The 22,740-nt window shown below is 43.2% G+C and overlaps 2 protein-coding genes across 2 annotated transcripts in view; one reads left to right on the top strand and one right to left on the bottom strand.

Annotated features, from left to right (window-relative positions):
- LOC311038260 (GTPase IMAP family member 8-like) overlaps positions 1-22,740 on the bottom strand; it is a 487,341-nt gene that overhangs the window by 316,034 nt on the left and 148,567 nt on the right. The gene's annotated exons all lie outside the window — the stretch shown is intronic.
- LOC311038259 (ceramide transfer protein-like) overlaps positions 15,860-22,740 on the top strand; it is a 36,499-nt gene continuing 29,618 nt past the window's right edge. Inside the window, exons 1-2 of the mRNA XM_084047658.1 lie at positions 15,860-16,106; positions 18,417-18,535. Coding sequence (XP_083903784.1) covers positions 18,422-18,535 — 114 coding nt within the window. The 5' untranslated portion in view covers positions 15,860-16,106; positions 18,417-18,421. The remainder of the gene's footprint in view (positions 16,107-18,416; positions 18,536-22,740) is intronic.

The following is a 22,740-nucleotide window of genomic DNA, read 5'->3' as shown; positions in this document are numbered from 1 at the left end:
CACAAACATTGGCCAAAGGGTGGCGCTGTAGCACTCAATTGAACATGGCAACTTTGAACAAGTACAACTCATGCCCTGTTTGACCCACAGCCATGAAACTTCGATGCACACATGCGTCTCCTCATGCCTAACAACTTTCACTGTTTGACTTTTGACCTCTGACCTTTAAATCTCCCACCATTTCGAATTCTATGAAAAGCAGTAAAAAAGACTCTTCCTTCGTACAGATTGAGCAATCTGTACGAAACTGTATACACATGAACTTTGGACCAATGCCGACAGACGTGAGCAAGCGGATTTTCCATAAGTGAAAACGTTAAGCTTTTATAAGCCAATGAAAATTGCAGCTTTTTTTAAATTATTCATCTGCCCCTAACACATACATGCAGACTCACATTTGTTTGACACTTTGCAATATTGTAGAGGGTCCTTCCAAGTATCACTGAAACCAATCTTACTCCAATTGGTCAAAGGGGGCGCTATAGCAATTTTTTGAAAATGCAAACTTTAAACAGGCAAAAGTCATGCCTCGTTTGGCCGACAGCCGTTAAACCTGCTTACACATGTGCCTTGACTCATGAGGAACACATGTATCACTTTGACCAGTAAGCTCTGCCCTTAGATTGTCTGCAATTTTGAGCAGTTTGAAAAACATTTAAATCCAGGATTTCTGAGCAATTTGCATGAAACTGTGTCAAATACATGTTTGAGGCCCTTTTTCACAGGTTCAGGTGTGTTGGTTCAATAGCTTGATCGCTTAATCATCTGCCTTGAAACTATAGGGTAGCCGGTTCGAATCCCACCTCAGGTAGACTTAATTATAATTGCATTGCACACAACATGACTATATCAATGAATACATGTGCAATTGTTAAAGATGACGAGAAATGCATACTTGAAAGTAGTTATTTTCAATGTATGATGTACTTCATTCGCGCTTTTGTTTTGTTTTGTTGGATTCTCCCTTTTCACTGTCTAAAGCTGTGTATTGGATAGCTCCACCAGTAGAGTGTGAGTCTCATGTGCCGAAGGTCCCTGGTTCGAATCCCACTTATTACAGTTCACATTTAAATTGCATTGTACAAAACATGACCCTGTTAATTCAGACAAGTGCAATGTTTAGACAATAACACAAAATGCTTTTGAGAGTAGTTTTTTTTTATGTATGACATACTTTCTTGTGAAAATAGCCGATCTACAATCTCACACCTTTTTAGATAGCAACGCGTTGTGAGCTTGTAGATCGACTATTTTCCACTAGTTTCCATTCCGAAATATATTGAGCAGTTTGAAAAACATTTAAACCAAGGATTTCTGAGCAATTTGCGTGAAAGTGTGTCATGTGTGTGAACTCCCTTTTCACTAGTACAGGTCTGTTGGCCCAATGGCTTAATCATCTGCCTTGAAACCACAGGGTTCCTGGTTCGAATCCCACGTCATGTAGAATTCATTATAATTGCATTGCACACAACATGACTGTATCAATGAATACATGTGCAATTGTTAACCAGTAAACTCCGCCCTTAGATTGTCTGCAATTTTGAGCAGTTTGAAAAACATTTAAATCCAGTATTTCTGAGCAATTTGCGTGAAAGTGTGTCATGTGTGTGAACTCCCTTTTCATCAGTTCGGGTCTGTTGGCCCAATGGCTTAATCATCTGCCTTGATACCAAAGCGTCGCCGGTTCAAATCTCACCTCATGCAGACCTCAACTCAATTGCATTACACACAACATGACTGTATCAATGAATAAACATGCAATTGTTAAATGAAACGCTTATTGAGAGTAGTTGTTTTCAATGTATGATGTACTTCATTCCCTCTTTTGTTTTGTTTTGTTTTGTTGGATTCTCCCTTCTCACTGACCAAGGCTGTGGATTGAATAGCTTGATCAATACAGTGTTAGTCTCATGTGCCAAAGGTCCACGGCTCAAACCCCACTTGTCAAAGTTTACATTTAAATTGCATTATGCAAAACATGACCCTGTTAATTCAGACATGTGCACTTTGCTCTCTCTCTCTCTCTCTCTCTCTCTCTCTCTCTCTCTCTCTCTCTCTCTCTCTCTCTCTCTCTCTCTCTCTCTCTCTCTCTCTCTGTCACAGTCTGTCTGTCTGCCTGTCTGCCACTCTGTCACTGTCTGTCTGTCTGCCAGTCTGCCACTCTGTCACTGTCTGTCTGTCTGTCTGTCTGCCAGTCTGCCAGTCTGCCACTCTGTCACTCTGTCACAGTCTGTCTGTCTGCCTGTCTGCCACTCTGTCACTGTCTGTCTGTCTGCCAGTCTGCCACTCTGTCACTGTCTGTCTGTCTGTCTGCCAGTCTGCCACTCTGTCACAGTCTGTCTGTCTGTCTGCCAGTCTGCCACTCTGTCACTGTCTGTCTGTCTGCCAGTCTGCCAGTCTGCCACAGTCTGTCTGTCTGCCAGTCTGCCAGTCTGCCACTCTGTCACTGTCTGTCTGTCTGCCAGTCTGCCACTCTGCCACTCTGTCACAGTCTGTCTGTTTGTCTGTCTGCCACTCTGTCACAGTCTGCCAGTCTGCCAGTCTGTCACAGTCTGCCAGTCTGCCACTCTGTCACTGTCTGTCTGTCTGTCTGCCAGTCTGCCAGTCTGCCACAGTCTGTCTGTCTGCCAGTCTGCCAGTCTGCCACAGTCTGTCACAGTCTGCCAGTCTGCCAGTCTGCCACTCTGTCACAGTCTGCCACTCTGCCAGTCTGCCACTCTGTCAAAGTCTGCCAGTCTGCCAGTCTGCCAGTCTGCCACTCTGTCAAAGTCTGCCAGTCTGCCAGTCTGCCACTCTTGTCACAGTCTGCCAGTCTGCCATTATTCTCGAAACCGCTAATTGCTGCTTGCAGCTATATTTACGGGGCCAGGCTTCCAGCATGGACCCGTATTGTTATTCTGATTATTCCGTTTCTTCTTCTGCCACTTTTGGCAGTTCTGGCTGAACCGTGCAGTCGCTTTTTATGAAACTCGGCCATATGATAGATGGTCATGAAAAACGATCAAGAAATAATTCTCACAATCTTTCGTCAAAAGGTGGCGCTATAGCACTCAATTGAAAAATGCCAACTTTGAACAGGTACAACTCATGCCCTGTTTCACCTACAGCCATGAAACTTCGATGCACACATGCGTCTCCTTATGCTGAACAACTTTCACACTCTGACTTTTGACCTCTGACCTTTAGATCTCCTACCATTTTGAATTATATGAAAAACAGTTAAAACCTATCTCCTCCTGGGATTTTTGAGTAATCTGCACGAAACTTTTTACACATGAACTTTGGACCTATGCCAAAAAACGTTTGCAAAATATTTTCCATAAGTGAAAAAATGAAGCTTTAATGAGCCAATGAATATTGCAGTTTTATGACAATTATTCATCTGCCCCTAACACATACATGCAGACTTACCATTCTTTGAAACTTTGCAGAAATGTAAAGGGCCATTCCAAATATCACTGAAACCAATCTTACTCCAATTGGTCAAACGGGGGCGCTATAGCAATTTTTGGAAAATGCAAACTTTAAACAGGCAAAAGTCATGCCTCGTTTGGCCGACAGCCATTAGACCTGCTTACACATGTGCCTTGACTAATGAGGAACACATCTATCACGTTGACCAGTAAGCACCGCCCTTAGATTGTCCGCAATCTTGAGCAGTTTGAAAAACACTTAAACCCAGGATTTTTCAGCTATTTGCGTGAAACTGTATCATCTGTGTGATCTCCTTTCACAGGTTCTTGTCTGTTGGGGGCTTCTCGCTTAAATGTGTGCCCCACAACCTGAAGGTCACCAGTTCAAGCCTCACTTGGTGCAGACTTCATCTAAGTTGCATTTCACACAACATGACTATCAATGAATACATCTGCAATTGTTAAAGATAACATGAAATACTTAATTGAGTGTTTTATACATACAGCTGATCTACAATCTCACAACTTTTCAGATAGCAATGAGAGTATGTTTTTTCAATGTATAACATACTTCATTGTGAAAATAGCCGATGTACAATCTGACAACTTTTAATGGTTTGTGAGCTTGTAGATCGGCTACTTTCACTAGTTTTGCTTCTGAGGAGATGTACAATTTCTTCATTGGTAAATGGTTTGTGAACGAGTGATCTTAGTGTTAGTGAAACAGGGGCTTGGGTCATGACAGAAGGCAAGCGTTTGTCATCCTCAACAGACAACATCAGCCTGGACAAAGCTATAGCACTATAGGTAGTGTTGCAGCTACCTAAGAGTGCCTCACGACCGCAAGGTTGCTGGTTCAAGCCTCACTTGATGCACACTCATTTAAGTTGAATTGCAAAAAACATGACTCAATCTATTCCGTTTCCATGGCTCTCTCTCTCTTCAATCTATTCCGTTTCCATGTCTTTCTCTTCAATCTATTCCGTTTCCATGTCTTTCTCTTCAATCTATTCCGTTTCCATGTCTGTCTCTCTCTCTGTCTCTTCAATCTATTCCGTTTCTATCTTCAATCTATTCCGTGTCCATGTCTCTCTCTCTCTCTCTCTCTCTCTCTCTCTCTCTCTCTCTCTCTCTCTCTCTCTCTCTCTCTCTCTCTCTCTCTCTCTCTCTCTCTCTCTCTCTCTCTCTCTCTCTCTCTCTCTCTCTCTCTCTCTCTCTCTCTCTCTCTCTCTCTCTCTCTCTGAGGGGCGGCCATAGCTGAGTGGTTAGTGAGCCTACCTAGGGAGCCAGAGGCTCTGGTTGTCCCAGGTACGATTCCAGGCCAGCGGGTAGCTAATGTGTCGATGAAATGAAATTCGTCCCTGAGCAAGACTCTTAACTGCTAATTGCTCACAGGCCCTCACTGGAAACAAGACCGCAAGGACTTTCTTGAACTGACCTGTTAAAGGAATTATCATTTCTCTTTCTCTCTCCTGGCCCTGTATTATCGCTGCTTGCAGCTATATTTATTATTATTCTTCCGCCGGTTTTGCCAGTTCTGGCCTAACCGCCTGGTCACTTTTTATGAAATTCGGCAATATGGTAGAGGGCTATGCCAAACGGCGAAAACCCGAAACTCACAAACATTGGCCAAAGGGTGGCGCTGTAGCACTCAATTGAACATGGCAACTTTGAACAAGTACAACTCATGCCCTGTTTGACCCACAGCCATGAAACTTCAATGCACACATGCGTCTCCTCATGCCTAACAACTTTCACTGTTTGACTTTTGACCTCTGACCTTTAAATCTCCCACCATTTCGAATTCTATGAAAAGCAGTAAAAAAGACTCTTCCTTCGTACAGATTGAGCAATCTGTACGAAACTGTATACACATGAACTTTGGACCAATGCCGACAGACGTGAGCAAGCGGATTTTCCATAAGTGAAAACGTTAAGCTTTTATAAGCCAATGAATATTGCAGTTTTATGACAATTATTCATCTGCCCCTAACACATACATGCAGACTCACATTTGTTTGACACTTTGCAATATTGTAGAGGGTCCTTCCAAGTATCACTGAAACCAATCTTACTCCAATAGGTCAAAGGGGGGCGCTATAGCAATTTTTTGAAAATGCAAACTTTAAACAGGCAAAAGTCATGCCTCGTTTGGCCGACAGCCGTTAAACCTGCTTACACATGTGCCTTGACTCATGAGGAACACATGTATCACTTTGACCAGTAAGCTCTGCCCTTAGATTGTCTGCAATTTTGAGCAGTTTGAAAAACATTTAAATCCAGGATTTCTGAGCAATTTGCGTGAAACTGTGTCAAATACATGTTTGAGGCCCTTTTTCACAGGTTCAGGTGTGTTGGTTCAATAGCTTGATCGCTTAATCATCTGCCTTGAAACCATAGGGTAGCCGGTTCAAATCCCACCTCAGGTAGACTTCATTATAATTGCATTGCACACAACATGACTATATCAATGAATACATGTGCAATTGTTAAAGATGACGAGAAATGCATACTTGAAAGTAGTTATTTTCAATGTATGACGTACTTCATTCGCCCTTTTGTTTTGTTTTGTTGGATTCTCCCTTTTCACTGTCTAAGGCTGTGTATTGGATAGCTCCACCAGTAGAGTGTGAGTCTCATGTGCCGAAGGTCCCTGGTTCAAATCCCACTTATTACAGTTCACTTATAAATTGCATTGTACAAAACATGACCCTGTTAATTCAGACATGTGCAATGTTTAGACAATAACACGAAATGCTTTTGAGAGTAGTTGTTTTTTATGTATGACATACTTTCTTGTGAAAATAGCCGATCTACAATCTCACACCGGAAGAACCTATAGGACGGAAAAAGCTATAGATGTCAACAGACACCATCAGGGAGGCCATATCTTTAGCTCAATGAGAAGAGAGGCAGCCTGTGAATCCATAGGTCGCTGGTTCGATCCCTGTCCCCAACAATGCGTTCAGGTGATCATCATTTGGAATTCCCCCTATTCCCATGGATTGGATCCACCCCTCTCACCTGCTCTCACTCATCACCAATCACACCTGCCACATGCACAGTACAATTTTTAGGTACTTTTACTTTACTACTCTACTCTACTACAATTACAGCAGATGACAGCTTTAGTTACTTGTTACTTTGCAGATGTAATTATTAATACAACACCTACAGTAACCACATACAGCCGATCTACAATGTGACGCGTTATGAGCTTGTATGTATATAATAAGCAACCCATGCTGTATGATAACTTACCACATATGAAATCCAATTCTCTCTATCCAATGGCTCAGTCTGTACTGTGGCCATAGCTGAGTGGTTAGTGAGCCCACCTAGAGAGCCAAAGGCCCTGGTTGCCCCGGGTACGATTCCAGGCCAGGCCAGCAAATGTGTCGATGAAAAGTAATTTGTCCCTGAGCAAGACTCTTAACCCCTAATTGCTCACAGGCCCTCATTGGAAACAAGACCGCAAGGACTTTCATGAACAGACCTGGAATTATCCTTTACACTGTCTACCCACAAGTCTATAGGTCCCTGGTTCAAACCCCAATTTAAGCGGTCCAAATATAATTTACTGAATAAAAATCATGACTTTGTTAATTAATGCATGTTCACTTCTTCTCTCTCGCTCTCTCTCTCTCTTACTGCCTCTCTTTCTCACTGCCTCTCTCTCCCTTCTCTCTTTCTCTCTCTCTTTCTTCTCTCTCTCTTTCTTCTCTCTCTCTCTCTCTCTCTCTCTCTCTCTCTCTCTCTCTCTCTCTCTCTCTCTCTCTGTCTGCCACTCTGTCACAGTCTGTCTGTCTGTCTGCCAGTCTGCCACTCTGTCACAGTCTGCCAGTCTGCCACTCTGTCACAGTCTGCCAGTCTGCCACTCTGTCACAGTCTGCCAGTCTGCCAGTCTGTCACAGTCTGTCAGTCTGCCACTCTGTCACAGTCTGGCAGTCTGCCAGTCTGCCACTCTGTCACAGTCTGCCAGTCTGCCAGTCTGTCACAGTCTGCCAGTCTGCCACTCTGTCACTGTCTGTCTGTCTGTCTGCCAGTCTGCCACAGTCTGTCTGTCTGCCAGTCTGCCACAGTCTGCCAGTCTGCCAGTCTGCCACTCTGTCACAGTCTGCCAGTCTGCCAGTCTGTCACATTCTGCCAGTCTGCCAGTCTGCCACTCTGCCAGTCTGCCAGTCTGTCACAGTCTGTCCGCCAGTCTGTCAGTGTCTGTCTGCCACTCTGTCACTGTCTGTCTGTCACTCTGTCACTGTCCAGTCTGCCACTCTGCCAGTCTGCCAGTCTGCCAGTCTGCCACTCTGCCAGTCTGCCACTCTGCCAGTTTTCTCGAAACCGCTCATTGCTGCTTGCAGCTATATTTTTAACTTGTTTTTGTTGTTTAAAGGAAGGTGTGTAAACACTGGGGCGCAAAGCCAAAATATCTTTTCTTAAAGTTTGAGATATTTGAGACATAAAGAAGGGGTAGGACCTGATAAGTTGTCACAAAACTTCTTCCTACTACTTTTTCGAACATGAACTATAATTCAAGGATGTTGAAATCATTTTGGTGTTGTTTTTTATTTTTATTGATTCTTTCTTTTTTTCTTCTTTGTCTTTTCTCATTTATATATTTTTGATATGTTCGAAATAAATAAATAAATGAAATGAAAAATGAGAAATGATTGAGTTATATATTTGGTTCTCTTCTGCACTGTTATTTAACTTGACTTTCATAATAATGTGATGACCGCCAGCGGTTCTGGTAGGAGACACAAAGTCTCCTTTGTGTCTCCTACCGGAACCGCTGCCTAGCTACCTTAGGAATGTGACAACAACAAAAAAACTTGTAGCTGCACTTTAACAATTATTAATGGAATGTTTTATGTATTCCTAGATCAGTGGTTCTCAAACCTTTTAATTTCAAGGACCCCCATAACTCTTAGAGTTATCAAGGGTTAAAGGGGTCGTACTGATACTGAATATTAACTCATTTATGTGGGGATCGTGTGTGTGTGTGTGTGTGTGTGTGTGTGTGTGTGTGTGTGTGTGTGTGTGTGTGTGTGTGTGTGTGTGTGTGTGGTGTGTGTGTGTGTGTGTGTGTGTGTGTGTGTGTGTGTGTGTGTGTGTGTGTGTGTGTGTGTGTGTGTGTGTGTGATCATGCGGCCTCGCCGGTCAAAATTATTCAAAAGTCTCCAAACATTTTTGATATTTTTCTTTTCCCCGGACCCCACTTTGAGAACCATTGTGATAAGTTATGGACTTCAGCTCATTGATAATACTTGGAGCTGTTAGTGTCAACAACTCCACACTGATATATGTGCGTTTGGTCTCGGAGTCAGCTTTCTGTTTTTTCCTCTTGTACCAGATTGCAAAACCTACACTTGCAGTCGTGAATTTTGCGTGACTTTTTCCTCATTGGCTGGTCCTTTAGCCAATGAGGGCTCAATGTCCTCTCAGAATATGGGACCTAAAGACGACCCACAATACTGTGTTCGGCCACTGTATGTATCTCTATGGTCTGTGGCGCTGTTGCGTGAAAAAACAGTGTGGTCGTCGCCACCAAACAAACTATTGACTTGACTCCTCATACACAGAGCCCCGTCTCCAACAGCGACCCAGGAAAAAACAAGACAACGCACACAAGCCCTTACTGAGGCACACAAACTGATTTAGCTCCGTTCATAAACGATTTACTACTTACTAGCATTTTGGCCATTTTTGTTAGTCCGCGAGCGAAAGGGTACAGGACCACGGGTCCATTTGGTTCCGTGCGGGGACGCTGGAGAGAGCAACATGGTATTATATGACTGTGTCATATTTTTCTTGTTTTATTCCTTTTTGTCTGCCTCTTTGTCCAGTAAATGTCTTAAATGATCAGAGGAAATGGCGATGGAAATCTCTTTATGCCTCGTCATGGCTTGCATACCAATAACCTCGCCATCCAAGTTAATCAAGGGACTTCCGGAACTGCCAGGCTTGGAGGGAGCGTCATACTGGATGTAATCCAGAGTATGGCGAGAGTTGTCAAGGCGGAGCTCCTTGCCGGTTATCTGCACCGAGCTGACAATTCCGGACGTAACGGTGTGTTGGTTACTAGGGTTGCCTATGACAACCACAAACTCCCCTTGCTGATCATCAGCGGAAGGCCTAACAGTGAGGGTGGGTAAGGGATGCTTGGCATTTATCTTGATCGTGGCGACGTCTGCCACTTTGTCCACGTCTTGCACGGTGGCATCGTGCGTCCGTCCATTGGTCAGCTTCACACGGATCTTCTCGTTCTCGGCCAAACAATGGGCACAGGTGACAATGAGGCCATCACTACTGACAATGAAACCAGAGCAGGAGCTCCATCCACCGCCCTCCCCCGTCGTTGAACGAATGAGCACAACAGCAGGATCGGATCTTCCCACCACATCGATGATCTGTGCAAGACGTGAAAGTGTGGTTCTTCTGTCTTGTCCATCCTCCTTGCCACTAGTCAGATAGTCTTCTAGTCTTCCCACCACATCGATGATCTGTCCAAGACGTGAAAGTCTGGTTCTTCTGTCTTGTCCATCCTCCTTGTCACTAGTCAGATAGTCTTCTAGTCTTCCCACCACATCGATGATCTGTCCAAGACGTGAAAGTCTGTTTTTTCTGTCTTGTCCATCCTCCTTGTCACTAGTCAGATAGTCTTCTAGTCTTCCCACCACATCGATCATCTGTGCAAGACGTGAAAGTCTGGTTCTTCTGTCTTGTCCATCCTCCTTGCCACTAGTCAAAAGGGCCACGGAACTAGCTCCAAACCAGAACCCAAGGTGCAGGGTTTCCCAAGAGGAACCACCCTGGCCACTTCCTGATGTGTGCGTTCCTGCGCCAAGAAGACCAGCGGTGTTTCCATTGCTTCGCGAGATCTTCTGGTTCTGGTGCCAGGTGGAAACAGAGGAACTAGTTCGTTGGATCAACGTGTTGAAGGTTCTCTCCCTGTGACGATCTTTAGGTTGTCGCCTCCGGAGAATCCAGAACAAACAACGATTCACAACGTGATATGCCATATCGCTGTAGTCTACGACATATGGAGAGCAACCCCACATCACCATTGACGCCGGTTATTATTTGATATAATGTTGATGATGTCATCAGTAGAACCATAAATGGAGCAGCAGCTCACATAGGTGACACCGACGGTTGTCCGACTGCCCGTGGCGAGTAAATAAAATGTTTGGCCAAGTGAAGTTTGCTTTCAGGCTGGCCGACGGGCAAGTGCGTTTGAGTGGGGAAGCAACCGCCTTTGTTCGCTATAGGCATGTACCGATATTTTTGGTAGCACAATAACAAAAATGTCACAACATTGTCGCGGGCGCACACATCCGTATCGTATTACTATATATATTTTATATTATTGCTTTTTCAAACAGCGGCAAAGGGTGTTATGAGCGTCTTTGCAAGGATCACGTGTGCACTGCGTTGTGTTCACGCATGTGGCGAGCCCACGGAAGAGTGAGACTGCGCAAAGTATCTGCAATGATGATCCCTATGAACACACTGACGTGCTGTCGTATGGTAAACGTGCTTCCATTTCCTTAGTTTACTTTCTGTAGCCTGAGCCTTCAGTACAGTTTGCTGTGGGCTCTCCGTCCGTGGACAGCAGCAGTCTCTGATCCGCTGACTGTATTAAATGTTTTTGTTGCGATTAAACGCACGACGCTGCTAATTATTCTATACACCCCCCCCCCCCCCCCCCTGGCCTTTGCAGCGATTCTCTCGCTGATTACATTACATTACATTACATTACAGTCATTTAGCAGACGCTTTTATCCAAAGCGACTTGCGATTACTGGTTACAGCTGGTTACTGGTTACAGCTAAACGACTAACTCAGTGTAACGATAGTTCATGTAGACACGGAAAGCAGAATGTTTATATTCTTCATTCACACTCCCCGGACCCCTCCCCCTTCGCTTATACAGTTGTACTCCTTTAAGTCAGCACGTTCAACCTCTTGTCATTCTCATTCGCTTCAAGCCAACTCACTCACGCCCTCATACCCACAGTGCAACACTGGCGGGTCATTTAAGCAGCTTCTGCTCTCTGTTCATTCTACATGCTTAGCTGTCATTGCAGGTTGTACAGCTGTAGGTTTTCAAATGCCCTCCACCTCCCCGGCCTCCTCCCTGTGGCACTTAGTTCATATTGTTATAGGTTGATTCTGTGTTTTGTACTGTGGTTCTCTGGATTATACTATGAGTCTGTGTATTGTACTGTGGTTCTATGGATTGTACTATGATTCTGTGTTTGTACTGTGGTTCTATGGATTGTACTATGATACGTGGTAGTTTAATCAGGCATTGAAGGTTCAATGTTTATGTAAAACTGTATTTATGCTATGCTCTGGGGGTTTTGTGATTGAAGATCTGTGACATTTTTGCACAGGGAATCTTTAATATCACAAGAGCAGAGTCACACCGCCAAACTTGAATGCAATATCATTGCATACATGGTAAATGGTTAATAAATGGTAAATGGATAATTAATGGTCTGGTTATTTCTGAGCTGAAGTGTCTAAATGAAGTCCATTGCTGAACAAACAACAAAGCTTTAGTTTAACTTAGCTTGTCTGCGAACGGTGGTTTTACACCCCCAGATATAATATAGTTTCCAGCAATTACCTGCCATCCCTTCCGGCTTTGTAAATACAAAATTCATCACGGCCATACTGTACTACACATACATGCTATATTCATTTGTACTGTTGGTTTCGCGTCGTGTCTCTTTATGAACCTACAACGAATAAGAACGAGACACAAACGTAACATTGAAGGACGCGTATATAGCGGCCTGAAAAACCTGTTCAGATTTCCTGTGTCGTCGACTTCAAACTCGGCTTGTGCGCCTAGTGATAGGCAGGGCTGTGCGAGACCTTTGTAGTAGGCGTTAGCGTGACATTCGTGCCATATCGACAATGGTAACAGCAAATACAAAAGGGACAAAGAAGGACAGAGGCTTAATTCGAAGAGTACGTCCAAAAAGAGTCCACGCTCATTTATCATCCTGGGATTGATGTGCTTCTCTGGGCTTCGCGATGTAATCCCTGTACATGGAATAGATGACGCGGGTCATGGCTCCCACCACGAAGCCCTGAGCGGCCATGCGCATGTGTATGAGGTGAACGGACATCTTTGTGTTTCCTCGACTCTTCATCTTCAAAAGCCTGTATCCAACGATGCCCAAAAACCCGGCCATGCCCACAGGGACGAACGGATTCTCCTTGGCCTTCCGCAGCAACTTGGACTCGTCGTCATTATAATCAGACATCTGTTTTTTGTTGGCTTGGTTTGAGCTGAAACAGCAGTGTTGATTATGGACAGAAACAGGTGTATACAGAGAGTAAAATGATACTCAATGAAAAAGGGAACTGGTTGACTCGGTACTGACCCACTGCAGGGGGTGTTCTGATCCGACCTGAGCCCCGTGCGATCCGGGTACACTGTACAGCCGTGCTGTGGTTACCAGCAATTCTCTTCTGGCAGACAGACAGACAGACAGACAGACAGACAGACGGGCAGACAGACAGACAGATGGGCAGACAGACAGTCAGACAGAAGGCAGGGCAGACGGGGTCAACTGATGGGGTACAGATGAAGACAGGTGAATGGACAACCAGAATGGTCCTTGTCTGACGATAGAGTCATCTAGCAGTCTGAAGAGTCCTTAGGTCATTGGTTCTCAAAGTGGGGTCCGAGGACTTCTAGGGGTACTTGAGGGGGTTCCAGGGGGTCCCCAGGTAAATGATGGACAGGAACCAAATGGACCCTTATGGTTCTGTAACTCTGAGAGTGTACAAATGGAACCAAATCCATTTGGTTCCATTTGTACAAAAAAAAATTGTGAAAAAAAAATCACAAAATGTAAAAAATAGTTATCATAATGAAACTTCCCCAGTTGATTACTAACATGAAGACAATGATTTATCGTATTACAAGTTTTCTGAAATTGTTTAGATATGCAAATTAGGGCATGTTTTCCTAAATAATGCCTAAAAAGAAAGGTTATCATATTATGTATTTACTTATATTGACCCTATGAACAATTTAATATAGGTATGGTTTGGCCAACTCTTTTGGTAATCGTTGCTCAATTTTGGGGCTCTGGCTCATGGACTAAATTATGTGTTTTGATGATTTGTTTTTACAATAGAGCGTCCTCTTGAATTGTAAGAAACATCATGATTCATACTGTTATGCAATGATGTTTTCTAATAAAACTTGAACTTGAAGATACAGAAATCTGCTATTTTAGTCAGATCGGCCGTGCGTAGGTGTGAGGGCTGCATAGATGTCTGAGAGAGAGAGAGAGAGAGAGAGAGAGAGAGAGAGAGAGAGAGAGAGAGAGACCTATATGTTCTAGGAGAAAAGTGTAAATGCACGTTATGTGTGAGTTGTCATCAAGTTGTCATCAACTGAGGGACAGCCAGTTGACAGAAGAGCCAACAAACTCACTAACTGCTGAATATCACTGTTATCATTGTTTCCTTGTATGTTATTCACTTGTTCTCATTATTACTGTATTTCTTGTTATTCATCATTGTTGGGTTGTATATTATTCACTTGTTGTCTGCACACATAGTAATGCTATGACTTGTTTTATGTTATGCTTTGGCAATGTTAAACATATTTTATCATGCCAATAAAGTATTTTGAAATCGAGAGAGAGAGAGAGAGAGAGAGAGAGAGAGAGAGAGAGAGAGAGAGAGAGAGAGAGAGAGAGAGAGAGAGAGAGAGAGAGAGAGAGAGAGAGAGTTGAACTTCGGCAGGGATAGCCGCATGACTCGTGGTGTTATGGCTCACATATACTCACATTGTGAAACAGTGAGTCATACAGCTCATGTGAATGAACACATGAAAGATTATGGACCAGGAACACAAGTTACATTATCGTACAGCTAGGTTTAAATGCTCCGAATGTGAATGGGCTGTGTGCAGCAGCCATATTGGAAATAAATTACTTGTTAGGTGTTAGCAATGACACTAAAGAAGGCTCTGTTACATTTAGTGTAGCACAAGTGGTTTTCAAATCTTTTAAATGCTAGGACCCATAACTCTGAGAGTGTACAAATGGTTCCATTTGTACACTCTCAGTTACACACCCGCTCAAGGAACACGCTCAAAGAACCATGAGGGTCCCTGGAACACACCTTGAGACCCACTGGTGTAGCAGAGTGCTTCCAGTGAGAAAAACATGCACAATATCAGCACTCTGACTCTGTTGTTTGACCAGAATGGAACAGAGCCTTCATTAGTATCACCGTGGTAACACCTATGAAGGAAGTAAGGAAGAGGCCCAATTTCTTTCCAGTATGGCTGCTGTGGCGTAGAGCCTACATTGGTCCACACAGAGGCTGAACCTATATCACTGAGACCCCTTAACAGTCGACGTCACACTGATAACAGAACCAGTATGCGAGCGCAGGCCGGCACCAAATGAAACCCATTCTGTCAAGTCTCGCTAAGACGCGCCTCACTACAACACACAAGAGGAGGTTGAATGAACTGAAACCAGTGCACCCCGAAACAATATGTTGGGAATTGATTGCATGAAACAACCACCTGTGCGTCCAGTCTCAATGTTGGTAAACAAATAATTGGTCTATACCAGGGGTCTTCAACAGGGGGTCCGGGACCCTAGGGGGTCCTCAGAGTTACTACAGGGGGTCCGCCAAATCTTAGTTTGATATATAGCATCCCTTTTCCTGAGGAAAACTTTAGCCAAAAATAGCAGATCTACAAGCTCACAACGCCTCGCAGATCGGCTATTTTTGGCAAAGAGAGGTGTAGGTGTAGAGGGGGAAAAAGAGCAGACCAAGTAAACAAAAAACGTTTCATCTGAAACAAAACTTCATACAATATAGAGGGGTCCCTGCTTCATCTCTCTCTCAGCTAGGGGGTCCCTGCTTCATCTCTCTCTCAGCTAGGGGGTCCTTGGCCTGAAAACGTTGAAGACCCCTGGTCTATTACTGTAGTGAGGCTGCGTTTGTTCTGAAGTGGTCCGTTTACTATTTTTGGATCATTCCACTTATTTACTTATTTACTTATTTACTAATTTACTAATTTACCAATTTAGGATTATTCCGTTTATTTATACATGTGTTTGTTTATTTGTTTGTTGATTGATTGATTTTGGATCATTCCATTTTTGTATTTATCTATTTATTTCGTTATTTATATTCTACCCCAGAAATCATATTGCTGTCAAACAATGAGCAGATCTACAAGCTGCCTATGTAAGCTAGCTTATTAGAGATCTGCTCTTTATGTTTGTTTTTGGGGGGGGGTGGGGAGGGGGGGACGCGCCACACCGTCCTACTGCGGAAGTATAACCCGACATGGGGTTAGGTTACCACGGCAACCGCTGTGGAGGGAGGGGGTTACTGTAGTTCACGGGGGCGGAGCCCGGCAGTCGGTGACGTCAGCCAGCCAAGCCAGCCCTGAGAGCCAGCCAGCGCCCCTCTCTCTCTCTTCAACAACACACACCAAAACAGAAGGGATTTCAATGCATGTATCGTGATCGATTCAACGGAATCGTAATGGATCGGTACGGAGATCAATAACAAAACAACGCGGGATCGATCGGGATCGTCAGAGTATCGTTTTTTATCGTTTAAATTAACATCCGAGTCGCACAGCTGCTCTGCCCCCTCTACTGATTACAGCGCTCGCTACTCTCTACGAAGGTGACTGTGTTGGCTAATTAATGGTTATTGTTTACACCTGTGTACTGGCTGATATAGTATATATAGTAAGTGCGTCATTGCATGTGTAGTTGGAGGTGCATTTGGTTTAAATAGACAGTCTAGCTAACTATAGTTAGCATTGACTTGAATTCTGTCACTGTGGAACTCTTGAGAGTGTGCAAATGGAACCAAATGGACCCTCACGGGTCCATTTGGTTCCATTTGTACACTCTCAAGAGTCACATTAACCAGTCATTTAACTGCAAAGGTCCATTTGTACACTCTCAGAGTTACATTAACCAGTAATTTAACTGCAAAGGTCCATTTGTACACTCTCAGAGTTACATTAACCAGTAATTTAACTGCAAAGGTCCATTTGTACACTCTCAGAGTTATATTAACCAGTCATTTAACTGCAAAGGTCCATTTGTACACTCAGAGTTACATTAACCATTCATTTAACTGCAAAGGTCCATTTGTACACTCTCAGAGTTATAATAACCAGTCATTTAACTGCAAAGGTCCATTTGTACACTCCAAGGTTATATTAACCAGTTATTTAACTGCAAAGGTCCATTCGTACACTCAAAGAGTTACATTAACTAAGTAATTTAACTATAAATGTCCATTTGTACACTCTTAAGAGTTACATTAACCAGTCATCTAACTTCAAAGGTCCATTTGTACACGCTCAGAGTTATATTAACCAGTAATTTAACTGCAAAGGTCCATTTTTACACTCAGAGTTATATTAACCAGTCATTTAACTGCAAAGGTCCATTTGTACACTCTCAGAGTTATATTAACCAGTCATTTAACTGCAAAGGTCCATTTGTACACTCGTGAGTTCCATGGATTTGACTGACAGTGCTTTGCTCTTTAGAACTTCCTAAATACAACACCCTCATTTGTATAATGCAATTATATCTGTCTGTTAGCTGTGTTTGCCATTTCAAGTTATTTAATATCATTTTTAAGAGGATGAAATAGTTGCTCTTTCAATTGTGGTTCTCAAAGTAGGGTCCGAGGACCCCCAGTGGTCTTTGAGGGGAGTTCTAATGGGTCCCCAGCAAAATGTAGTTAGCTGGTACAACCACTTTAATCTTAATCTACAAGCTCACAACGCATCACATTGCAATGCATTGTGAATTTTAGATTGGCTATTTAAAAAAAAAAAATCTTGGATGGAATGTGGAATATTTGTGAAGCATTTTAACAACACAAATCTTGTATGGGGGTCCCTCCCTCTGGTACAAAATATTTTCAGATGGGGGTCCACAGCCAAATACATCTAGACAAAAAGTCAAATATCTCGTCACTTAGAAGTTGCAGAGGTCTTTCAAAGGTACCCCCAACTGCAGTGGTATGACGCGGAAAGCTGCATTAATCGGCGGGGATCGGCGTTGCTGTTAAACATTTTTAATCATTTTGTAAAACTTAAGCTCCTCTCTCACACTCCTCTCCACTTCCCATGTCCCGCCGCTCCGCGTTGTGACTGACTAGCTGCACGTCCTACGTTACTGGCTCTGATTAGCCAAGCTTGTACATGCCTGCATGACAATCAGCGTCAAGGGACCCTGGATACCGCCTTCCCAAATACAAAAAAAGGTAAACAGGGTCCCCAAAGGGGCTAAGCCTTACTCATCTGCAAAGAGAAGAGAGACCTAAAGCAGAGAGTGTCTATAGGCTCTATGCACAGCAGCCATATTATCACTTCCTTCACAGGTGTTACCAATGATACTAATGAAGGCTCTGTTCCATTTAGTCTAGCACAGTGGTTTCCACGGCCCCCATAACTCTGAGAGTGTACAAATGGAACCAAATGGACCCTTACGGGTCCATTTGGTTCCATTTGTACACTCTCAGAGTTACACACCTGTAAGGAGCCATTTGGAAGCCCATGAGGGTCCCTGGACCCCAACTGTAGACCCACTGGTGTAACAGAGTGTTTCCAGTGAGCCAACATGCACAATATCAGCACCCTGACTCTGTTTGACCAGAATGGAACAGAGCCTTCATTAGTATCATTGGTAACACCTGTCTTCATAATATGGCTGCTGTGAATAGAGCCTCTTCCGGCAAATTCCGGTACTTCCGTTTAGACACTCAACCGGCTACTGCGGCTAGGTCTTGCCCAGCGTGCTCAGGAGGTAGAGCAGCAGCTTGGGAATCTGATGGTTCCCCTCCGGTTCGATCCCCGGCTTCCCCTGTGGTAGTGTTGAAGTGTCCTTCAGCAAGACACTGAACCAAATTCAGCTATAATGTCATATATATATTAATAGTTTCATATATTGTGTATGTTTTTTTCAGCTATAATGTCAGACAGCCAGAGCTGGAACTCTTCTGGGTCTGATGAAGATTTGGAGCCGTTGGATTCTGCAGCAGCGCCCCCTGTGGGTGTGGTGGAGTACAGCGGAGTCCTCAGCAAGGTAAACACTTTGGTTAAGATGAAACCATTTATTGCAATGATATGGCATTATGTTTCTGATGTGACTCTGTGATACTGCAGATTGTCTGTGCAAGCATGGACACACACTATCGCTAAACCCACTGAAGCAGAGCCTAAAGATACAGAGTTACTACATGGACATAACTATGATCCCTTCAAGGGCATAATTTAATATACACAGAGATAACATAGAAATCCATACATTAACACAGTTGTTCTAAAACCGTTTATGTCAAGGATCCCCAAATTAAAGGTAGGGTAAGTGATTTTCTTAGGTTAAAATTAGTGCTAAATAGCTCTATATTCTGGTAGTGCTCATTGCTATAGAGTGTTTGTTCAGTAACAGGAGTCTCCACGTCTCTCCAGCTCTTTAGTAAACACAAAATGCATTTTCAGGTCAGGATACCAATTTTATCCAATCAGGATAGAGAACTCGGACAGGATACAGATTGATGTGATGACACAAAGAAATGAGCAGAACATTTTTGAACTGGAACACTAAAAATGGAGCTGATAAATTGGTACTCTGCTGATTGGCTGACCTTTTGTCACTTACCTGAAAAATGTATTTTCTGTTTATCAAAGAGCTGTAGAGACATGGAGACCCCTTACTGAACAAACGATCCATAGCAATGATTACTATCACAATATAGTGCTTTAACCTTTTAACAAAAAAAGTTTTTGTTTTATACCAAAATATATCACTTACCCTACCTTTTAATGGTTGGCCGTTGACCCCCATCTGAAAATATTTTGTTCAAGGGACCCCCATACAGTACAAGATTTATGTTTATTTACTTTTCCAAGACATTGTGAAAATAGCAGCTCTGCAAGCTGTGCTATTTTTGCTATTTTATTCAACTTTTAGAAAAAAAGAAAGACCTTTTTTTAAACACATTTTTGTCGATATAATGGCCTGGAAATGCAAGTTAATTACCCCAGGTTGGAAAACACTGTATTAGACTGTGGGTGGTGAAATAGGCTCTATGCACAGTAGTAGCCATATTGGAAAGAAATTGGACCTCTTCCTTACTTACTGCACAGGTGTTAAGAAGGGTACTAATTAAGGCTCTGTTCCATTTAGTGTAGCACAGTGGTTCTCTAACTTTTTAATTTCAAGGACCCCCATAACTCTGAGAGTGAACACAGCCATAACGGAGCCTTCATTAGCACTATCATTAGTAACACCTGTGAAGGAAGTAAGGAATCATAGGTTTACCTATGATCCTAGATTACTATGTCTATGCATTTGATGTATTACCTTGTGTTTTCCTTGCTTACTGTAAATCGCTCTTAAGAGCGTCTGCTGAATGCCTAAATTGTAAGGAAGAGGCCCAAGTTCTTTCCAATATGGGCGCTGTGCATAGAGCCTATTGAAGGGCGAATGAGTGTGGGAACCAGTTTGATCTCAATGCTTGATTGTTGGTGCAATTTGACAGGATTACGACCAACTGACAATGATGTCACAGCCAGGAGATGTGACAGTCCTGTTGTGACATGCGTGTGTGTGTGTGTGTGTGTGTTTCCACGGTTGCGCCAGTCCCTGCTGAACCTGTCAGAAGAACAGTGTGTGCCGCTAGAGCGGTTCGCTGGTACAAGTCCCTGCTCAAGGGACACAAGGTTTTCTGCCCAATAGAAACGATATATCTTTCAGTGCTCCTGGGTGTTGTATAGTACTTGAGCTACTTAACTATGCTTGTTATGTGCTAACTCTGTGTGTGTGTTTGTGTGTGTGTGTGTGTGTGTGTGTGTGTGTGTGTGTGTGTGCACGTGTGCGGCACGTGTAATTGGACAAAAACGTTTGTTGCAACAAGCTGCTGAACTTTGTAATTAAATATTGCTTGCTAGCGTCCTCCATTTTGTTTTGTAACACAACAAACGTTGCAGCTTAGCTCTCTAATCCAGTGTTCTTTATTTGACAGTTAATCCGGTCGGTGTGTGTTATTCAGTTAACGCAGTGAGTCAGCAGGCGGGGTGACAGCATATGCTGTGCTAATCTGTCTGCGCGCTGCTGCACTGACCTGCATATTGTAACATCACACACACACATCCTCTCATTTTCTTACACAACCACAGTTGGCACACCGGCACGTGAAATGAAACAGTCCATTATAGGCTCTATTCACAGCAGCCATATTATGAAGACATTCACAGGTGTTACCAATGATACTAATGAAGGCTCTGTTCCATTCTGGTCAAACAGAGTCAGGGTGTTGATATTGTGCATGTTGGCTCACTGGAAACACTCCGTTACTCCAGTGGGTCTACAGTTGGGTTCCAGGGACCCTCATGGGCTTCCAAATGGCCCCTTGCAGGTGTGTAACTCTGAGAGTGTACAAATGGTACAAAGTGTGTACAAATGGAACCAACGTTATTGGGGTTGTGGAAATAGAGGATATGCGTGTGACATCATCATCAAACCCGGAAGTTATGCAGGAATGCCTACTGAGTGTCAAAAAAATACTTTCTGGCCTTGACAGTCCATGCATCCAAACAGAAAAGTCATATCTGATTGCATTAAACAACATTAAACAATGTTAAACTCACTTTGCATGTTGCTTTGCCACTCGATTTGCCACTCGATGTACCATTCACTTTAAGCATGCGCATATCCTCTATAGAAAAATCTGAGAACCACTGTGCTACTCGAAATGGAACAGAGCCTTCATTAGTATCATTGGTAACACCTATGAAGGATGATATAGCTGCTGTGCATAGAGCCTATTCAGGCTGCAAATTACAATTCAGGCATTTAGAAGACGCTCTTATCCAGAGAGACTTACAGTAAACAAGGTAAACACATACATAGAATGCAGAGAGACAGTGTAGTGCCGCAAACAACTAGGATCAGGTAAACCAAGAACAGAGCATCAGTCAATATACAACAATATACTATCAAAATGATAATCTGTGCATTGAAACTATAGGATACCAGGTGAACCTAGTATCTGTATAAACACCATGCTATCTAAAATCTCTACATTGAAGCTATATCATACCATACCACGTAAACAACAAACCTATTATCTGTCTAAACAACATGCTATCTAAATTACATTCTTAACATTGTGGTCAACCTAAGTAACGAAAGAGTGACGCAAGGTATGTGTGTAACCAAGTAACGAGTGTCTGCATGGCTGCCACAGTGGTGGGAAAAGTATTCACATTTTTGACTTAAGTAAAAGCATCAATACTGCAATTATTGATGTGTGAGAGGGAACCAAAATGGACCCTTTGTCCAATTTCCAAATTCTTTCCTGGATGTTTGTCTGTGAAACGCGTGTTTGTCTTCCCTTCCTTTTGAGAGAGAGAGAGAGAGCGAGAGAGATGTTATGTAAAATTCAACAATCCTAGTGTGCACGTGCGCCCTTGTGTTTTGGTTTCATTCGGGTTTCATTCAAATGGGATGCAGCCGAGACGCTTTGAAGCGCGCGTGTGTGTGCGCGTGTGTGTGTGTGTGTGTGTGTGTGTGTGTGTGTGTGTGTGTGAGTGAAAGCAGGGAGAAGGAACATGCAAAGAGGTCTACTGTAGGATCAGGAGATGAGTTTCCGTATATAGCCTACCACCGGCTGCCATATGTATACATGTGCATTACGTTGACTGTAACAACCAAACCTTTCAATTAGAGTGGCTGGTTCTGGACTTATTTTGTTTCAAGAGAGTATGTTGTTCTTGTGTCAACACAGGATTTTATATAATCCCTGGCTCAAGTGATTAGCATTGCCACCACTCCCAGTAATAATAATTGCACATAAACACTACTTTCACTGGAGCACAAACAACATCTTGACTTGCAAGGCAAACGCTTCGATCCGCCCCAAACTTGGCACAGACACTGGTCAGGGGGTCTGCCATCAGAACAGCCACGCCAGACCAGAGGCCACTGTTGCGCCCATTCAATCCGGGAACGCATCTGTGTCATTTTAGATTTCTTTGGCTATTCAAAAATAGCAGATCTACAAGCTCATAGCGCGGCACCGAGTGCCGCGCTATGAGCTTGTAGATCTGCTATTTTAGAAAAATCATGAAAATGTGTGCAAATCTTTGAATGTATTTTTAAAGCGAACATTTGTAACTGTCAAATGTCTCAACAAATGTCTTCATCTTTCTGAAAAAAAACTAATGTTGCTATATCAGTGGTGCTCAAACATTTTCTTGTCAAGGACCCCCAAAATTATGTATTTT

The sequence above is a fragment of the Gymnoscopelus microlampas genome, assembly GCF_963454915.1.
Source record: "Gymnoscopelus microlampas genome assembly, chromosome: 21".
In the NCBI taxonomy this organism is placed as follows: domain Eukaryota; kingdom Metazoa; phylum Chordata; class Actinopteri; order Myctophiformes; family Myctophidae; genus Gymnoscopelus; species Gymnoscopelus microlampas.
The sequence above is the reverse complement of the archived record's forward strand: the minus strand, read 5'-3'. Positions and strand labels throughout refer to the sequence as shown.